General features: G+C 37.9%; 1 protein-coding gene across 1 annotated transcript in view; it reads right to left on the bottom strand.

Annotated features, from left to right (window-relative positions):
- The window catches only part of COBLL1 (cordon-bleu WH2 repeat protein like 1), a 177,174-nt gene that overhangs the window by 33,182 nt on the left and 128,533 nt on the right, over positions 1-15,459 (bottom strand). Inside the window, exons 7-8 of the mRNA XM_068968456.1 lie at positions 12,688-12,785; positions 12,343-12,579 (exon numbers count right to left, since the gene is read on the bottom strand). Of these exons, the coding sequence (XP_068824557.1) occupies positions 12,343-12,579; positions 12,688-12,785 (335 nt within the window). The remainder of the gene's footprint in view (positions 1-12,342; positions 12,580-12,687; positions 12,786-15,459) is intronic.

Here is a 15,459-nt window from a genome sequence, read left to right as displayed (position 1 = left end):
CCTCACTTGGAGAATTTTGAGCATTACTTTACCAGCATGTGAGATGAGTGCAACTATACAGGAGTTTGAGGATTCTTCTGCATTGCCTTTCTTTGGGATTGGAATGAAAACTGACCTTTTCCAGTCCTGTGGCCACTGCTGAGTTTTCCAAATTTGCTGGCATAACAGTGGCAAACTCACTGTTAGTCAATGATAATAACATCTGTGTTGTCTGGTTAACAGACTCATTAACCTGAACATAACTTCCTCGAATTTTATTACCTTCAGCCTCTTTTAAGGGATGTCCAAAACACATGTGTTGGCTTTTTGTGTTACAATCAAGAGTTCAGGGAGAAAGATCCCAGTTAGCCCATGATTTATTTTGCTATCCTTCTTCAGGGTTCAAAAATCTTTAGATGAGTAATACCAAGACTAGATATCACTGTCCAGTGTAACACTGACCAAACCAAAGACCCCTGCAACGGAGCACTTTCATTTGTTAAAGCCCGATTTTAAATGACAACAACAACTTTCACAAAAAACAATACTATAATACTAGAGTTGAAAAAGACTTTTGGAAATTTTGTTACAAAACCTTATTCTACAGAGGAGAAACCCAAACCACAAAGTTCAATGTCTTGTCCTTCAAGGTAGAAGATGATGAAGACAATGAGAAAAATAACCCCAAAACAAAGAAGAATATGAGACCTCTGGCAGATCCAAGAGTCTCTCTCAAGCCAGGCTAGGGTTTCTTCTGCCACAAAATAATTCTTTCCAGCCCTCTCCACACATATCAGAATAAAACTAAAACACAAATTTTACAACCTGTGTTACACCTGTTCTTGGCAAGGGTTTTACATTTCTGTCCCTCAGGCAATCTGCTTCCATTTTATCAACCCTCCAATACTTTGAGAAAGTATGTAGTCAAGTCTTAGTGGTAATCCCTTATTTATAACATTTTTTAAATGCCTGAAGATATGGGCCTAAGTAGTATATCTTTAATGAAAAAAGACAAGATGAACCAGGAGAAAGCAGAGATCAGATCAAGTTAAAAAGAGGACAGTGGTAACTGTGGTTCTCTGTGGTCATAGTGATCAAGACAGAGGGATGTCTAGAGGCACAGCAGGAGAATACCCTACAGGTAACTGAGTTAGGGCCTCCACCAGAGCAAAGGAGCAATCAAGGGGACAAGCTAGGACCAACTCAGTTCATCCCAGAAGAGAGTTCAGACTGTATGGCCGGCATTATCCAAGTGACCCCACCTTTTTATTATGGAAGCTCCAGGAAAGGGGCCAGCTTCTCTCCACCCCAAGAAAAGTTATGACCAACCTAGATAGCATACTGAAAAGCAGAGACATTACTTTGCCAACAAAGGTCCGTCTAGTCAAGGCTATGGTTTTTCCAGTGGTCGTGTATGGATGTGAGAGTTGGACTGTGAAGAAGGCTGAGCGCCGAAGAACTGATGCTTTTCAACTGTGGTGTTGGAGAAGACTCTTGAGAGTCCCTTGGACTGCAAGGAGATCCAACCAGTCCATTCTGAAGGAGTTCAGCCCTGGGATTTCTTTGGAAGGAAGGATGCTAAAGCTGAAACTCCAGTACTTTGGCCACCTCATGCGAAGAGGTGACTCATTAGAAAAGACTCTGACACTGGAAGGGATTGGGGGCAGGAGGAGAAGGGGACGACAGAGGATGAGATGGCTGGATGGCATCACTGACTTGATGGACGTGAGTCTGAGTGAACTCCGGGAGTTGGTGATGGACAGGGAGGCCTGGCGTGCTGCGATTCATGGGGTCGCAAAGAGTTGGACTGAGCAACTGAACTGACTGACCAGAGAAAGGCATGCCTTTAGAACCACGTGGTCCCAAATATCAAGGTGGCAGAAAGGCTAAGAAAGCTTTGTCCTACAAGAACTTGTAAAGGAAGACCCCTAACACTGATTATTTTCTATGACACTTAAAAAGTTTGGGCTGTACTTTGCAGCATGCAAGACCTTAGTTTCTCGATCAAAGATTGAACCTGTGCCCCCTGCATTGGAAGGCGGAGTTGTAACCACTGGACCACCAGGGTAGTCCCTCAATGATATTTTATTAACTCAGAATATCAAACTAGATAAGGAAGTGAAATCCCCACTAATTCCACAAATGACCTATTGTTCTTTGAATGTACTGTTCTTTAAAATTTAGCAACTTTATAATGTGCTTATTTGCATTTAGGTCAGAGGTAAAGCTGGCAGAAGCTTAAAAAGTAATTGCTCAGAGGAATGTCATGAGCATTAAATGAATAAAGTGATCCTTGTCGGAAATATTAGCAAATTTTATATAAACATTAGTCATTATTTCTGCCCTTGTGTGATTATGACCCTTTCAAGATCTGATGAAAAGTACAATGCAAAGTATGTCTTGTATCTGGGAAAACCTTAAAAAAGCGAGCATATTAAATATTTTATTGTGCTGGTACATTTCTCTACTGAATGAAACAAGTCATATTTTTGGAAGTACAGACAGCTGTATACTGTATATCAGGCTGAAGATGCCATGGCAACCACTGTTCCTAGGCAATTGGAGAATTATATGTGTGGTCCACTTTCTGTATCATAAGTGGAAAGTGGAGGTGAAAATCAAATGTTATGAGATAACCTGGAGAAAAAAAATTACAAAGGGGTATATTTCTGAAAATTTATATGCTCTATTACAACAACCTTAATGACTCTGCATAAAATGACTAGATTAAACTCATTAAGTGAAGCAAGACCAAATATATGCTTGCACATTTCATAACCGTATGACAATCTCTCATCTGTTTGTAAAGCATGATAAATATTAAAAGACGAAATTGGGTAAAAGATGAAAAATGTCAAGTATTTAAAAAAAAACAAATCAGCTGTTAAAAAACTAACACTCTAGGTATTATATTTCAGTTGCATAAGACTATATGGCAAAGAATTTCAGTTTCTCAACATTTGAGTGTTTGTCTGCAGCAGAAAGCAAAATGAGACCAAGTGAAATGCCCAGTCAAAAGCATTCCTTGTTATGTTTCCAGCCAAAAGTCAATATCCTAAAGAAAATGAGATGTCATGCTAGTAGCAGTGAAAAGCAGTTTTCTGTTGTGTATACACACATCCAAGCAGCAAAGTCACACCAAATGCATGAAGAATTCTCCAAAAGATTCTTAGGATTCTATGGGTCAAGATTACTACAGCTTCTGTCCAACTCTCCTTCCTCTTCTTCAAATGTAAAATAAGCATAAAAGGTTAACTTATCAATAATACTAGGATGTCCTTTGGCCGCTGATTTCATTAAATGTGCTCTTCAGAGATACTTGGTCAGCAGACACGGGTCAGAAACTAGATTTCTGAACTTAGTTTCAGTCCCAGAACTCTAAGTCACTTTTAAGTCAATATCACTGCATTTCTGACTTCTGTCACGTACAAAGTCAAGGACAACCTTATTTTAAAAATTATATGCATTTTATGCAGTGATACATGTGATCTAGTCCATGAAATGACAGCATGGGCCAGCTCCTACATATGTTGTTGCACAAATGGCATTTCACATCTTCAGGCAGAATCATATTCAAAAATTGCTTTAAAAGAACCAAGTAAAACTGCCAGAAAATTTCTAATTGGATAGTTTTCTCTTCCAAATGAACATTTCCATAGAAAACAAGGTATTTCACCTTTACAAGGAAAATGACACTGTAGAAGTGCCAGTAAACTGTGTAGTCTTTTAAAATAGATGCTTTAGATGGATAGAAAGAATTTTATATGCAGAAATGTTCCCCCAAAAGGTTAGGATAAATTATTTTACTAACTAGGATCATCATTGAGTTCTCTTTGGAAACTGCACGCCTGGTTGCCAAAATTAGCTCAGAAAATCAACAGCCTTTGATGTGAATATTTTCAGTTGATGCTCCAAAATCACTATCCAAATACCTTAATTTGCCAGTACGGAGAAATGCCTTAGAGGAATGAGGCAAATTATTAAATATAGACTGCCAAAAAGTATAAAATAGGTGTGGTTAGCAACATTTTTTCCAGGCTACAGACAGACTGACTTATCTCTAAGCCTAAGGCAAATAGCATATCAGTGATTACTAAAGAACATTAAAATAAAAATTCAAAATGAATAAAACTCTGCTAACTATAAATCACTTTCTCACACATTACTGTTATTTCTCTCTCTAGCTCTGTTTCCTGGTAGTTCACCCACAAGAGATAAGCATTTGCTATTTCTAATATAATGTAACTATTTCCAATATTTTCTTTCTGCTTTATTCCAAGGATGCTTTGGGGAAAAAGACTGGAAAAATCAGAATGCTATAGTTCTGTTAAACAGCGCACCCTTGTGGTTTATTTTACCACCTAAACATTAAAAATCATAGGACAAGGATGTATCCAAAATTTTCACCGACTTGGAAATTATTTTGTCGTTTATTTTTTTCCAGTAATCTTTCCCAGCTTGGTATTACTTTTAGGCTTTTAGGCAGTAAAAATAGTGCCTTTTTAAAATTTCAAATTCTAAACTAAATTGTTACAACAGATATAAAATGTCTACAGTGATTATGACTATATGCTTTGCTGAATTTCCTGAATCTTTCCATCTGATGCTATAAAAAAATTTCAATTCAAGAGTGAATTTCATTTCTATGCATTATGCAATGCACACTACATTTTAGTTGTTGGTCCTGAAGCTTTTAACACAACCTTGCCAAAATTCTGGCTTTGTAAAAGCTTAGGAAAAATATTGCCAAGAATTATTGGAGCCAATTACTATTAAAAAGTAAATGTAAGCAATGTTTAAGTTATCCAAGTACGTCTTAAAATTTACCAGATCTACCCATGAAATACTAGAATTTTATTTGACATTTTCATTGTATATCCCATACCTGATTGTGTGAAACCGTGGTTAAAAGTTTACTTATCAATTCTCTTGAACACCTACTGTGTTACAGAATTTCTCTGGGGAACACAAATCCCATCTTCTGGTTGGGAATTTAAAAAGGGAGAATTTAACAATGTTATAAGCTTTAAACAATAAAACAATGTTTATCTTTAGAGGATAGGGTGTCTATCCCATAACATGTTATATCCATCAATAGAATATTATGCAACCTTAAAAAGGGAAGCCCTTTATGTATTGATAAGGATATTTAAAATATATCATTCAGTACCAAAAAGTGAGGTATAACATAATACATGTAGCATATGACTGGCTGAGAAATTTAAAACATATGTAGGTTGAATACTGACTTGAATATATATACATATAGTCAGGCTGGAAGAATACACAAGAGTGTTATTGGTTGCCTTTAGGCATAAAAATTTGGCTGGCAGCAGTGTTGGAATGGAGAATTTTCACTGTATTTTCCTTTTCATCTTTAGAAATATATATCATAGGATATATATGATACTACCTAAACATATACATAAATTAAAATGAAACATAAAAACACAAGAGAGACAAATTCAGAGAAAGTAAGATCATCCCATGTTGGAATCTTTAAAAAATTGTCCATGAAGCAGGTAAAGGAAAGTTATAATTTGAATGAGCGAGGAGGAATAAAGATGAAGCTGGGGGAATTACTCTATTCTAAAAGCATAGGAAACATGGTTTTTGCACAAGTGATGTCAAATCTTCTGGTTAGAGTTAGAAGTATACTGAAAATGATGAGGAGTTAACATTAAAAAAAAAAAAAAACTTGTGCTTTTGTACAGCAACAGAAACCACCAACAAATGAAAAGGCAACCTGCAGAAAGGGAATATTTGCAAATCATGTATCTGGTAAGGGGCTAATATCCAAAATATATAAAGAACTCATACAACTTGATAGCCTAACAAATGCAATTTTTAAAATGGGCAGAGGAACTGAATATTTTTACAAAGATTTACAGATGGTCAATCAGTATTAGAAATGGTATTTAACATCATTAATCATCAGGGAAGTGCAAATCAAAATTACAGTAAGATACCATGTCATACTTGTTAGAATGGCTATTATCAAGACTATAAGAGATGTGTGCTGACACAAATGTTAAGAAAAGAGAATCCTGTGCACTCTTGGTAGGAACATAAATGGGTGCAGTCACTATGGAAAACAGTTTGGAGGTCAGTGAAATAATTAAAAATAGAAACTACCATATGATCCAGCGATTGCACTTCTGGATATGTATTCAAAGGGAACAAAAATAGGATATTAAAGAGATACCTACACTCCCATGTCACCATAGCCAAGACACAGAAGCACCCTAAGTGTCCATGTATGGATAAATGGACAAAGAAGATGTGATATGTTAAATATGTATGTGTATCACATATATACAGACACATATGCACACACACAGGAATATTATTCAGCCATGAGAAAGAAGGAAATCCTGCCATTTGTAACAACATAGATGGACCTTCAGGGCATTACAGTAAATTAAATAAGCCAAAGACTGCCAAATATTGCATGGTTTCATTTACATGTGGAATCTAAAAATCAAACTCAGAGTAGAAGAGGTTACCTGGGGCTGGGGAATGGGGGAATAGAGAGAAATTGATAAAAGAGGACAAACTTTCAATTAGAAGATGAATAAGATCTGAGGATCTAATGGAAACATACTGACTATGGTTGACAACACTGTATTATATAATGGAAATTTGCTAAAATAGAACTTAAATGTTCATACCAAAAAAAACCCAATAATATGTGAAGTGATGGACATGTTAATTAAATAGATAGAATTCTTTCACAATGTATTTCAAATTGCCACAATGTATTTAAATAGCTTACAATTTTATTTGTCAATTATACTTCAAAATAACTAGAAAGAAAGAGAGAAAGGGGAGAGAGGAGGGGAGATGTGTGTCGAGCCTTTCACACCCACCACACTGTGTAGAGGGCCTTAAATGCCGGGAAAATAACAGCCATCTATCCAAAGTTTCTGAACTGAAAAGTGACAATTATAAATGTGGCAGCTTGCCATATCCTTCATATTGTGAAGATGAAAAGGGGCAAGACAAGCTAAGTACTGACCTCTCCTTACATTCCTGCCCCTGGACTTCCCTGAGGCATGGCTTTAGCAGAGGGGATACAAGAAAGGGACAAGGAGACACTGTAAAGAGAAAGTGAATAAGTGGATGTGGAAAGAAAAAGAAAGAACATCAGAGGTCATCCTGAGCTTTTCAAACTGGGAAAAATAAGTGAGATTGATTTTACATACATTGATCTCTAGATGATTGACGCCCAAATCAGATTGATTATATTCTTTGCAGCTGAAGAATTATATTCTTTGCAGCTCTATACAGTCAGCAAAAACAAGACCAGGAGCAGACTGTGGCTCAGATCATCAGCTCCTTATTGCAAAATTCAGACTCAAACTGAATCAAGTAGGGAAAACCACTAGGCCACGCAGGTATGACCTAAATCAAATCTCTTATAAGTGGAGGTGACGAACAGATTCAAGGAACTCAATCTGGTAGACAGAGTGCCTGAAGAATTATGGATGGAGGTTCCTAACATTGTACAGAAGGTGATGACCAAGACCATCCCCAAGAAAAAGAAATGCAAGAAGGCAAAATGGTTGTCTGAGGAGGCCTGACAAGTAGCTGAGAAAAGAAAAGAAAGAAAAAGCAAAGCAGAAAGAAAAAGAGATACTGAACTGAATGCAGAGTTCCAGAGAATAGCAAGAAGAGATAAGAATGCCTTCATAAGCAAACAGTGCAAAGGAATAGAGGAAAACAATAGAATGGGAAAGACTAGAGATCTCTTTAAGAAAACTGGGGATACGAAGGAAACATTTCATACAAAAATGGGCACAATAAAGGACAGAATCAGCAAGGATCTCAAGGAAGCAGAAGAGATTAAGAAGAGTAGCAAGAGTACACAAAAGAACTGTACAGAAAAGGTTGTAATGACCCAGATAAACACAATGGTCTGGTCACTCACCTAGAGTCAGAATCCGGGAGTATGAAGTCAAGTGGGCCTTAGGGAGCATGGCTACAAACAAAGCTAGTAGAGGTGATGGAATTCCAGTTGAGCTCTTAATCCTAAAAGATGCTGCTGCTAAAGTGCTGCACGCAATGTGTCAGCAAAACTGGAAAATGCATTAGTGGCCACAGGACTGGAAAAGGTCAGTTTTCATTCTAATCCCAAAGAATGTTCAAATTATTGCACAACTGCATTCATTTCACATGCTAGCAAGAGTACGCTCAAAATCCTTCAAGCTAGGCTTCAGCAGTACATGAACTGAGAACTTCCAGATGTACAAGCTGGATTTAGGAACCAGAGATCAAATTGCCAACATCTGCTGGATCACAGAAAAACCAAGGGAATTCCAAAAAAATCTGCTTCATTGACTGCGCTAAAGCCTTTGATGGTACAGATCACAACAAACTGGAAAATTCTTAAAGAAACAGGAATATCAGACCACCCTACCTGTCGCCTGAGAAACCTGAATACAGGACAAGAAGCAACAGTTAGAACTGGACATGAAACAACAGACTGGTTCAAAGCTGGGAAAGGAATATATAAAGGCTGTATATTGTCACGCTGCTTATTTAACTTACATGCAGAGTACATCATGTGAAATGCCCGGCTGGATGAGGCACAAGCTGGAATCAATACTCCCTGGAGAAATATCAATAGTCTCAGATATGCAGATGATACCACTTTAATGGCAGAAAGTGAAGAGGAACTAAAGAGCCTCTTGATGAAGGTGACAGAGGAGAGTGAAAAAGCTGGCTTAAAACTCAACATTAAAAAAATGAAGATGATAGCATCCTGTCTAATCACTTCATGGCAAATAAATGGGGAAAAACTGGAAACAGGGACAGATTTTATTTTCTTGGGCTCCAAAATCACTGCAGTGACTGCAGTCATGAAATTAACAGAAGCTTGCTGCTTGGAAGAAAAGCTATGGCAAACCTAGACAGCATATTTAAAAGCAGAGACATCACTTTGCTGACAAAGGCCTGTATAGTCAAACCTATGGTTTTCCCAGTAGTCATGTATGGATGTAAGAGTTGGACCATAAAGAAGGCTGAATGCTGAAGAATTGATGCTTTCGAACTGTAGTGCGAGAGAGGATTCTTGAGAGTCCCGTGGACAGCAAGGAGATCAAACCAGTCAATCCTAAAGGAAATCAACCCTGAATATTCATTGGAAGGACTGACGCTGAAGCTCAATACTTTGGCCACCTGATACGAACAGCTGACTCCTTGGAAAAGGCCCTGATGCTGGGAAAGATTGAGGGCAAAAGGAGAAAGGGGTGACAGATGAGATGGTTGGATGGCATTACTGACTCAACAGACATGAGTTTGAGTAAATTCAGGAGATAGTGAAGGACAGGGAAGCCTGGCATACTGCAGTTCATGGAGTCTCAAAGAGCTGGACATGATTTAGCAACTAAACAACAATCAGGCAGTGAGGAGTCAATAAGCAACCATGAGTTCAAACTGCAAGTGGAACGATATTGAGACTGGAATACAAAGCTGATGTATTCATTTCCTAGACTGCCAGAACAAATGACCATGACTGGGCAGCTACAACCAACAAAAATGTGTTCTGCTGCAGTCTGAGATCAGGTGTCAGCAGGACCATATCCCTCGGAAGTCAGTGGGGAGAGTCCTTCCTCGCCTCCTCTAGGCTCCTGGTATTCTCTGGCTTGTGGCAGTGCCACTGCAATCTCCGTCTGTCGTCACATGACCTTGCCTTTGTGCCTTTGTGCCTTTGTGCCTGAGTCTTCCCTGGTGGCTCAGGGGAAAGAATCTGCCTGCCAGTGCTGGAGATGTGGATTCCATTCTGGGTTGGAATGATCCCCTGGAGAAGGAAACGGAAACCCACTCCAGTATTCTTGCCTGGAAAATCCCATGTACAGAGGTATCTGGTGGGCTACAGTCCCGGGGGCCGCAAAGAGTTGGACAGGACTGAGCGACTAAACAATGTTCCCCTCTTGCTGTTGTAACACCACCAGTCACTGGATTTGGCCCAACTTAAGTCCAGGACTTTCTCATCTCTAGATCTTCGGCTTGGACTTTTTTTGAGGGGGACATTATTCCAAACACTACAGCTGAAAACTCAACAAAGAATAGATGTTTTCTCTGAAAGAGTAAACACAGACTAAGATCATGAATTCAGGTACCTCCAAATTTAGAAAATGGATAAAGAACTTGTGATAAAAAAAAAAAAAAAGAAGAAGAGAGCTGAGCTATAAGAAGAGAATTAGGGCCACAGAAGAGAGAAAAAATTAGACCAAAGGGTGATCCGTCCCACTGAATATGGCAAAGAAGTGAAGGCAATATGTGGTAAGATGCCTTGGAAGGCATGAACTCAGGAGCATGCATGTGTGCATGTCCACACACTCATACACATACTCACACAGAGAACCACAGCTTCACTGTTAAGAAATTTTTGTAATGAATAAATTTTTTAAAATGACTTTGCAGCTTCTCTAGGGAAAAATAAATAATTCCAGATCCTGCTAAACAATACATCAAAGAACTAACCAGATGTCCAGATCAAAGGAAAAAATAATTAGAAAATTATATAAAAATGTCTAAATTTCCAAAGGCAACAAACTAAAAAAAATTAGCCTTGAACATGGGGGCATCAACTGGTCACAGAACAGAGAGCAAGAATCAAAAGAAATGGTTTTTGGTGAGGTCACTGGTAGTACAGCCTAGAATTTTAAGAAGCTGACTTTTAGAAAGACAATGTAGACCTCTTCTGGCTCCAAACACAAAAGAGGTTTACTGTAATAGATTGGATGAAGTCATCTGGAAAGGTTTGTGAGCATGGGGCTAAGATGTATTTCTATATAAAGGAAAAGACAGACTGGTAACCACTCGAGTGTAATAATTTATACTCTTACAGTGCAGTTTTATGGTAATTAAAAATATAAAATGATCCTGAAAGTGCTACCTTTTAAATGACTTGCTATGAAGAAGTGCAAACTAGTTATGGTCACAGAATGAAGTCTCTGACCCTGACATGGGGTCCCTGCTTCTCTCACTCAGTTTCAATCTCTGTTTCTTAGGCATGCCCAGACTCACCAACAGGCCTCACATTGCTTGCATCTTTCAACAGGGTTCCTCTTGCCTGACCTATACACTCCCACACATATTTAAAGACTGAACCCAACCACCAAGCATTTGCCCTGGAAAACTCTGTAGTAAACGATTCTATAATTTGAAAAAATAACCATCCTCCTGATGTGTAAGATGAGATTTTATACCACAGCCATTTGACAAGAGAGCCTTATAGAAATAAGACAGCTTAATAAATGACTTTCCAAGTAACTACTGAGTTTCAAGCATTTTTTAAGTTCATTTCTATCTAATCCAGTTGCTACTTTCTAAAAACACATGGCAGTTTATAAATTACAATTTAAAACTATAGTTAAAATATGTCTAAGATTAAGAAAATACAAAAAAGTTTATTAGTTGAGAAGGGTTAATCTCTTGATTAGTTGAATTCACCAACTTAGTTGAATTCACCCTTAGTTGAATTCACTAACTTAGTTGAATTCACTAACTTTCTAAGGCGGAAACAAAATCCTTCAACTAGACACAAGAAAACTGAGTTTCTCAAACACCTCAAAATAAAATTTGCTCTTAAAGTTACTTAGAACAATTGTCAACTCCAAGCCACAAAATATATGGTCTCATATTCAATCACAGTTACTTAAAACTTCATATATAATTCACCTGAATAAAGCAAAGAGTGTACAGAAATTACAGGCATGAAAAGTTGTTTGCAAGTGGATTTCTACAAAATAGCATGTTCCAGGAAAATTGGGGATTAAAGAGAAATAATAGTGAGAATGTTTGCGGAAAAGGTACACCTAGAACAGTGCCTTGAACATCTAAGTATATGAGAGTAACTGTAGTATTTTATATATAAAGACTTTTTTATAATAGAGTATACATGTATCAGGCAGACCCCCCTGAGAATCTGAGAGCCAGGTCAAGATCTGACTAGATGTAGTTAGAAAACCATGAAAGTAACATAGATTGTGTTGCTGTTAACAAAAAGAAAAAAAGCTGTGTTCAAAAATAAATATTTCCTTTCCTAATACATGCATCAAACAAGAACCTCCAGCTGGGCCTTAATAAACCAGGACTTTACGGTTTACAGATGATATATTTGCTTGCATATAAAAGCTACTTAAAATAGACATTTTATTCTTTACTGCATTTCAGAACTGTACACAGGGACTCTCTTCGTGGTTCCAACGCTGCTAGTAACTAGTTATTCATCTAATTACATATGAGTGAATGTTACTATTAGCAGCCTATGTGGAAAAGGACAAGCTAGTTAAGAGGAAAAATGGATGGTCCCCGTCCCCATCTTAAAAATACAAACAAAACAAATGTACCTACCTCCTCTGTTTCATCCACACTCGGGGATTTCACCATACAAGAAGCTGGCCTCTCCTGAACGTGCGCAGGGTCCTGGGGGGCACTCTGAGGCCCTGGCATTGGAGGCAGTGGAGCACGCCTCTTCTTGGGGGCATCCGACGGCAGGGTGTTTGAAATATACTGCTTGGAAAGGGTATTGCTCTTTGTGAAAGTTGGCCGGTGTTTACTTACTAGAGGAGTCGCAGGGGCACTGACAGTCTAATACAGAATGAAAAGGCAAAATCTACAGGTAATTCCATGGTAAAAAGCACATGCAATTAAAAACATTAAATAGTCTTATAAAATACTACATGAGAAAATACGTACTTGCTCCCGCTTTTTCTTACTGCGTTGAAATAAGCTGAAAAACCCTTTACTTTCTTTATCCTTCATAAGGTCTAGGTTTTGTGATATGTGGCAGGACTCTAAAATAGAAAAAAAGCACCTTACTTTTGTTCACAGGGTTATATGTTCACCTCTGAGGTTTCTCTCAATTACTTTTCCTTGATAACTGTATTTAATGATAAAAGCTACTAGCTATGGTCTACTATGAACCAGGCACTCTGCTAGGCACCTCATATTCTAATTAACTCTCAAAGCAGCAAGCACATTTAGTATTATTGTTCCTGTTCCATAGTAGGGAAAACTGAAGCTTAAAGAAACTAAGATTACATACTTGGAGCAAAGGTCAGGAAATGACAGAGCTAGGACATAAACCCATTTCGTAGTGACTCAGAGTCTGTTTTATACACAACTACCAACATTTCAGAAGTATAAAGGACACTTTTTACTTTTAAAAGGATGTTGTAAAAAGGATGCTGTTATCATACAGTTTGTCTCTGTTGATTCTGAATTCTACTTTTTTGTCTCAGCTAAACTATCATGAAGTATTTAATTCTCCAAAGCATGATTCATTATAATTACTTGGCACTCTGTTAAACGTTTTAAAAATTTTATTTCTGTAATCCAATGGTTCTCAACTGAGGGTGACTTTGCACATACAATCACACATACACACATTCACCCAAAGACATTTAACAATGTCTAGGGACAATTTTTCTTGCCTGGAGAATCCCAGGGATGGGGGAGCCTGGTGGGCTGTCATCTCTGGGGACGCACAGAGTCGGACACGACTGAAGTGACTTAACAGCAGTAGCAGTGGGGACAATTTTGGTTGTCAGGACTGAGTTAGGGTGAAGAGAATGTGCTGTTGGGATCTGCTGGATACAGGCTAGTGATGCTGCTAAATAATACTCTAAAGCACAAGACAATAATACTCTAAAGCCCAACAACAAATAATTATTTAGCCCCAAATGTCAGTAGTGCTGAAATTAAATCATATTTTAATCAGAATAGCAAATGTCAAATCTCAATGTTGCATAGGTAACATTTCATTTTCTAAACAGTATTTTCTAATGTCAACTGAAAGGGCCTACAAACAACAAATCCAGTACCCCCGAGTCACCCTGGCCCAGACTGTTTCTAAATCCCATTTCCCACTAAAAGGAACCATCTCAGGAACCAACTTGATACAGTTTCTCCTGACCACAGTCAGGACAATTTGGACATCATAAGAATAACTCAATAAAGTGAAACATAGCACACGCTTAATTCCATAAATTCATAACAATACTAAAAAGTAACTGATTCTCATTGGCCATTATTTTAAAAATTAAGGGAATCACATTTTAATCCTGGTTTTTCTGAATGAATTCTACTGAGAGAGATAAATAGCTGACATAGGAAAACTGGCTTCTTTTAGAAATATCTCAACTACTAATTATAGGAATATTTGTTACAGATTATAATTGTTTTATAACTCTTAATTAACTAAGACATGTGCAGTGATGTTCACAGCAGCACTGCCAACAATACATAAAACATGCTGCTGCTGCTGCTAAGTCGCTTCAGTCGTGTCCGACTCTGTGTGACCCCATAGACGGCAGCCCACCAGGCTCCCCCGTCCCTGGGATTCTCCAGGCAAGAACACTGGAGTGGGTTGCCATTTCCTTCTCCAATGCATGAAAGTGAAGAGTGAAAGGGAAGTCACTCAGTCATGTCTAATTCTTAGTGACCCCATGGACTGCAGCCTACCAGGCTCCTCCATCCATGGCATTTTCCAGGCAAGAGTACTGGAGTGGGTTGCCACTGCCTTCTCCGCATAAGACATGAAATAACCTAAATGTCCATCGACAGATGAATAGATAAAGAAGAGGTGGTATATACGCACAATGGAATACTACTCATCCCCCCAAAACAATAAACAATGCCATTGGCAGCAACATGGATGGACCTAGAGATTTTCATACTAAGTAAGCCAGAAAGAGAAATACAAATACCATATGCTATCATTTATACATGGAATCTAAAATATGATACAAACGAATCTATCTATGAAACAGACTCAAAGACACAGAGGACAGACGTGCGGTTGCCAAGGAGAAGGTAGGGGTGGGGAAGGAATGGAGTGGCAGCTGGAGTGCAAACTATCATATGTAGATAGGATGGCTAAGCGACAAGGTTCTACTGTATAGCACAGAGAACTATATTCACCGTCTTGTGATAAACCACAGTGGAAAGGAATGTTAAAAAGAATTATATGTATGTGTAACTGAGTCACTTTGCTGTAGAGTGATATATCCGCTATACTTCAATTTTAAAAGATACCGGCAATGATTATTGATGGCTAACATCCATAAAGGTAACTTGTTATTACATGTCTGTTAATGGAAATACACAATACAACCCATGAAATATTCTTATCAAAAATACCTCCCCCAAATCTGATCAAGTCTCTAGATTTAACAATCAATTTATAGGAAACAGGGGATAAAAGAACATGTTAAGTGGCACCACAGGATGCAATCAGCCAAATTCTGAATGTGGAAAATACCATAAAACAAATGACCTGGTTTCTTCAACAAATAAGTTGCAGATTTTAAAAAGAGAGACAGGAGTGGGCATTGATACATTTTAAAAACATCTCTCCTGTGAAACACATATGAATTTTATGGCAAATCACAATATAATCTCTGTGACATTGGAGACAAAGTATTATATGTTGAAATATGTGGGATATATCTGTAGCAAAACTTAGAG

This window comes from Capricornis sumatraensis, chromosome 3 (genome assembly GCF_032405125.1).
Source record: "Capricornis sumatraensis isolate serow.1 chromosome 3, serow.2, whole genome shotgun sequence".
Lineage (NCBI taxonomy): Eukaryota > Metazoa > Chordata > Mammalia > Artiodactyla > Bovidae > Capricornis > Capricornis sumatraensis.
Note: the sequence above shows the minus strand (reverse complement) of the source record. Positions and strands in the feature narration are given on the sequence as shown.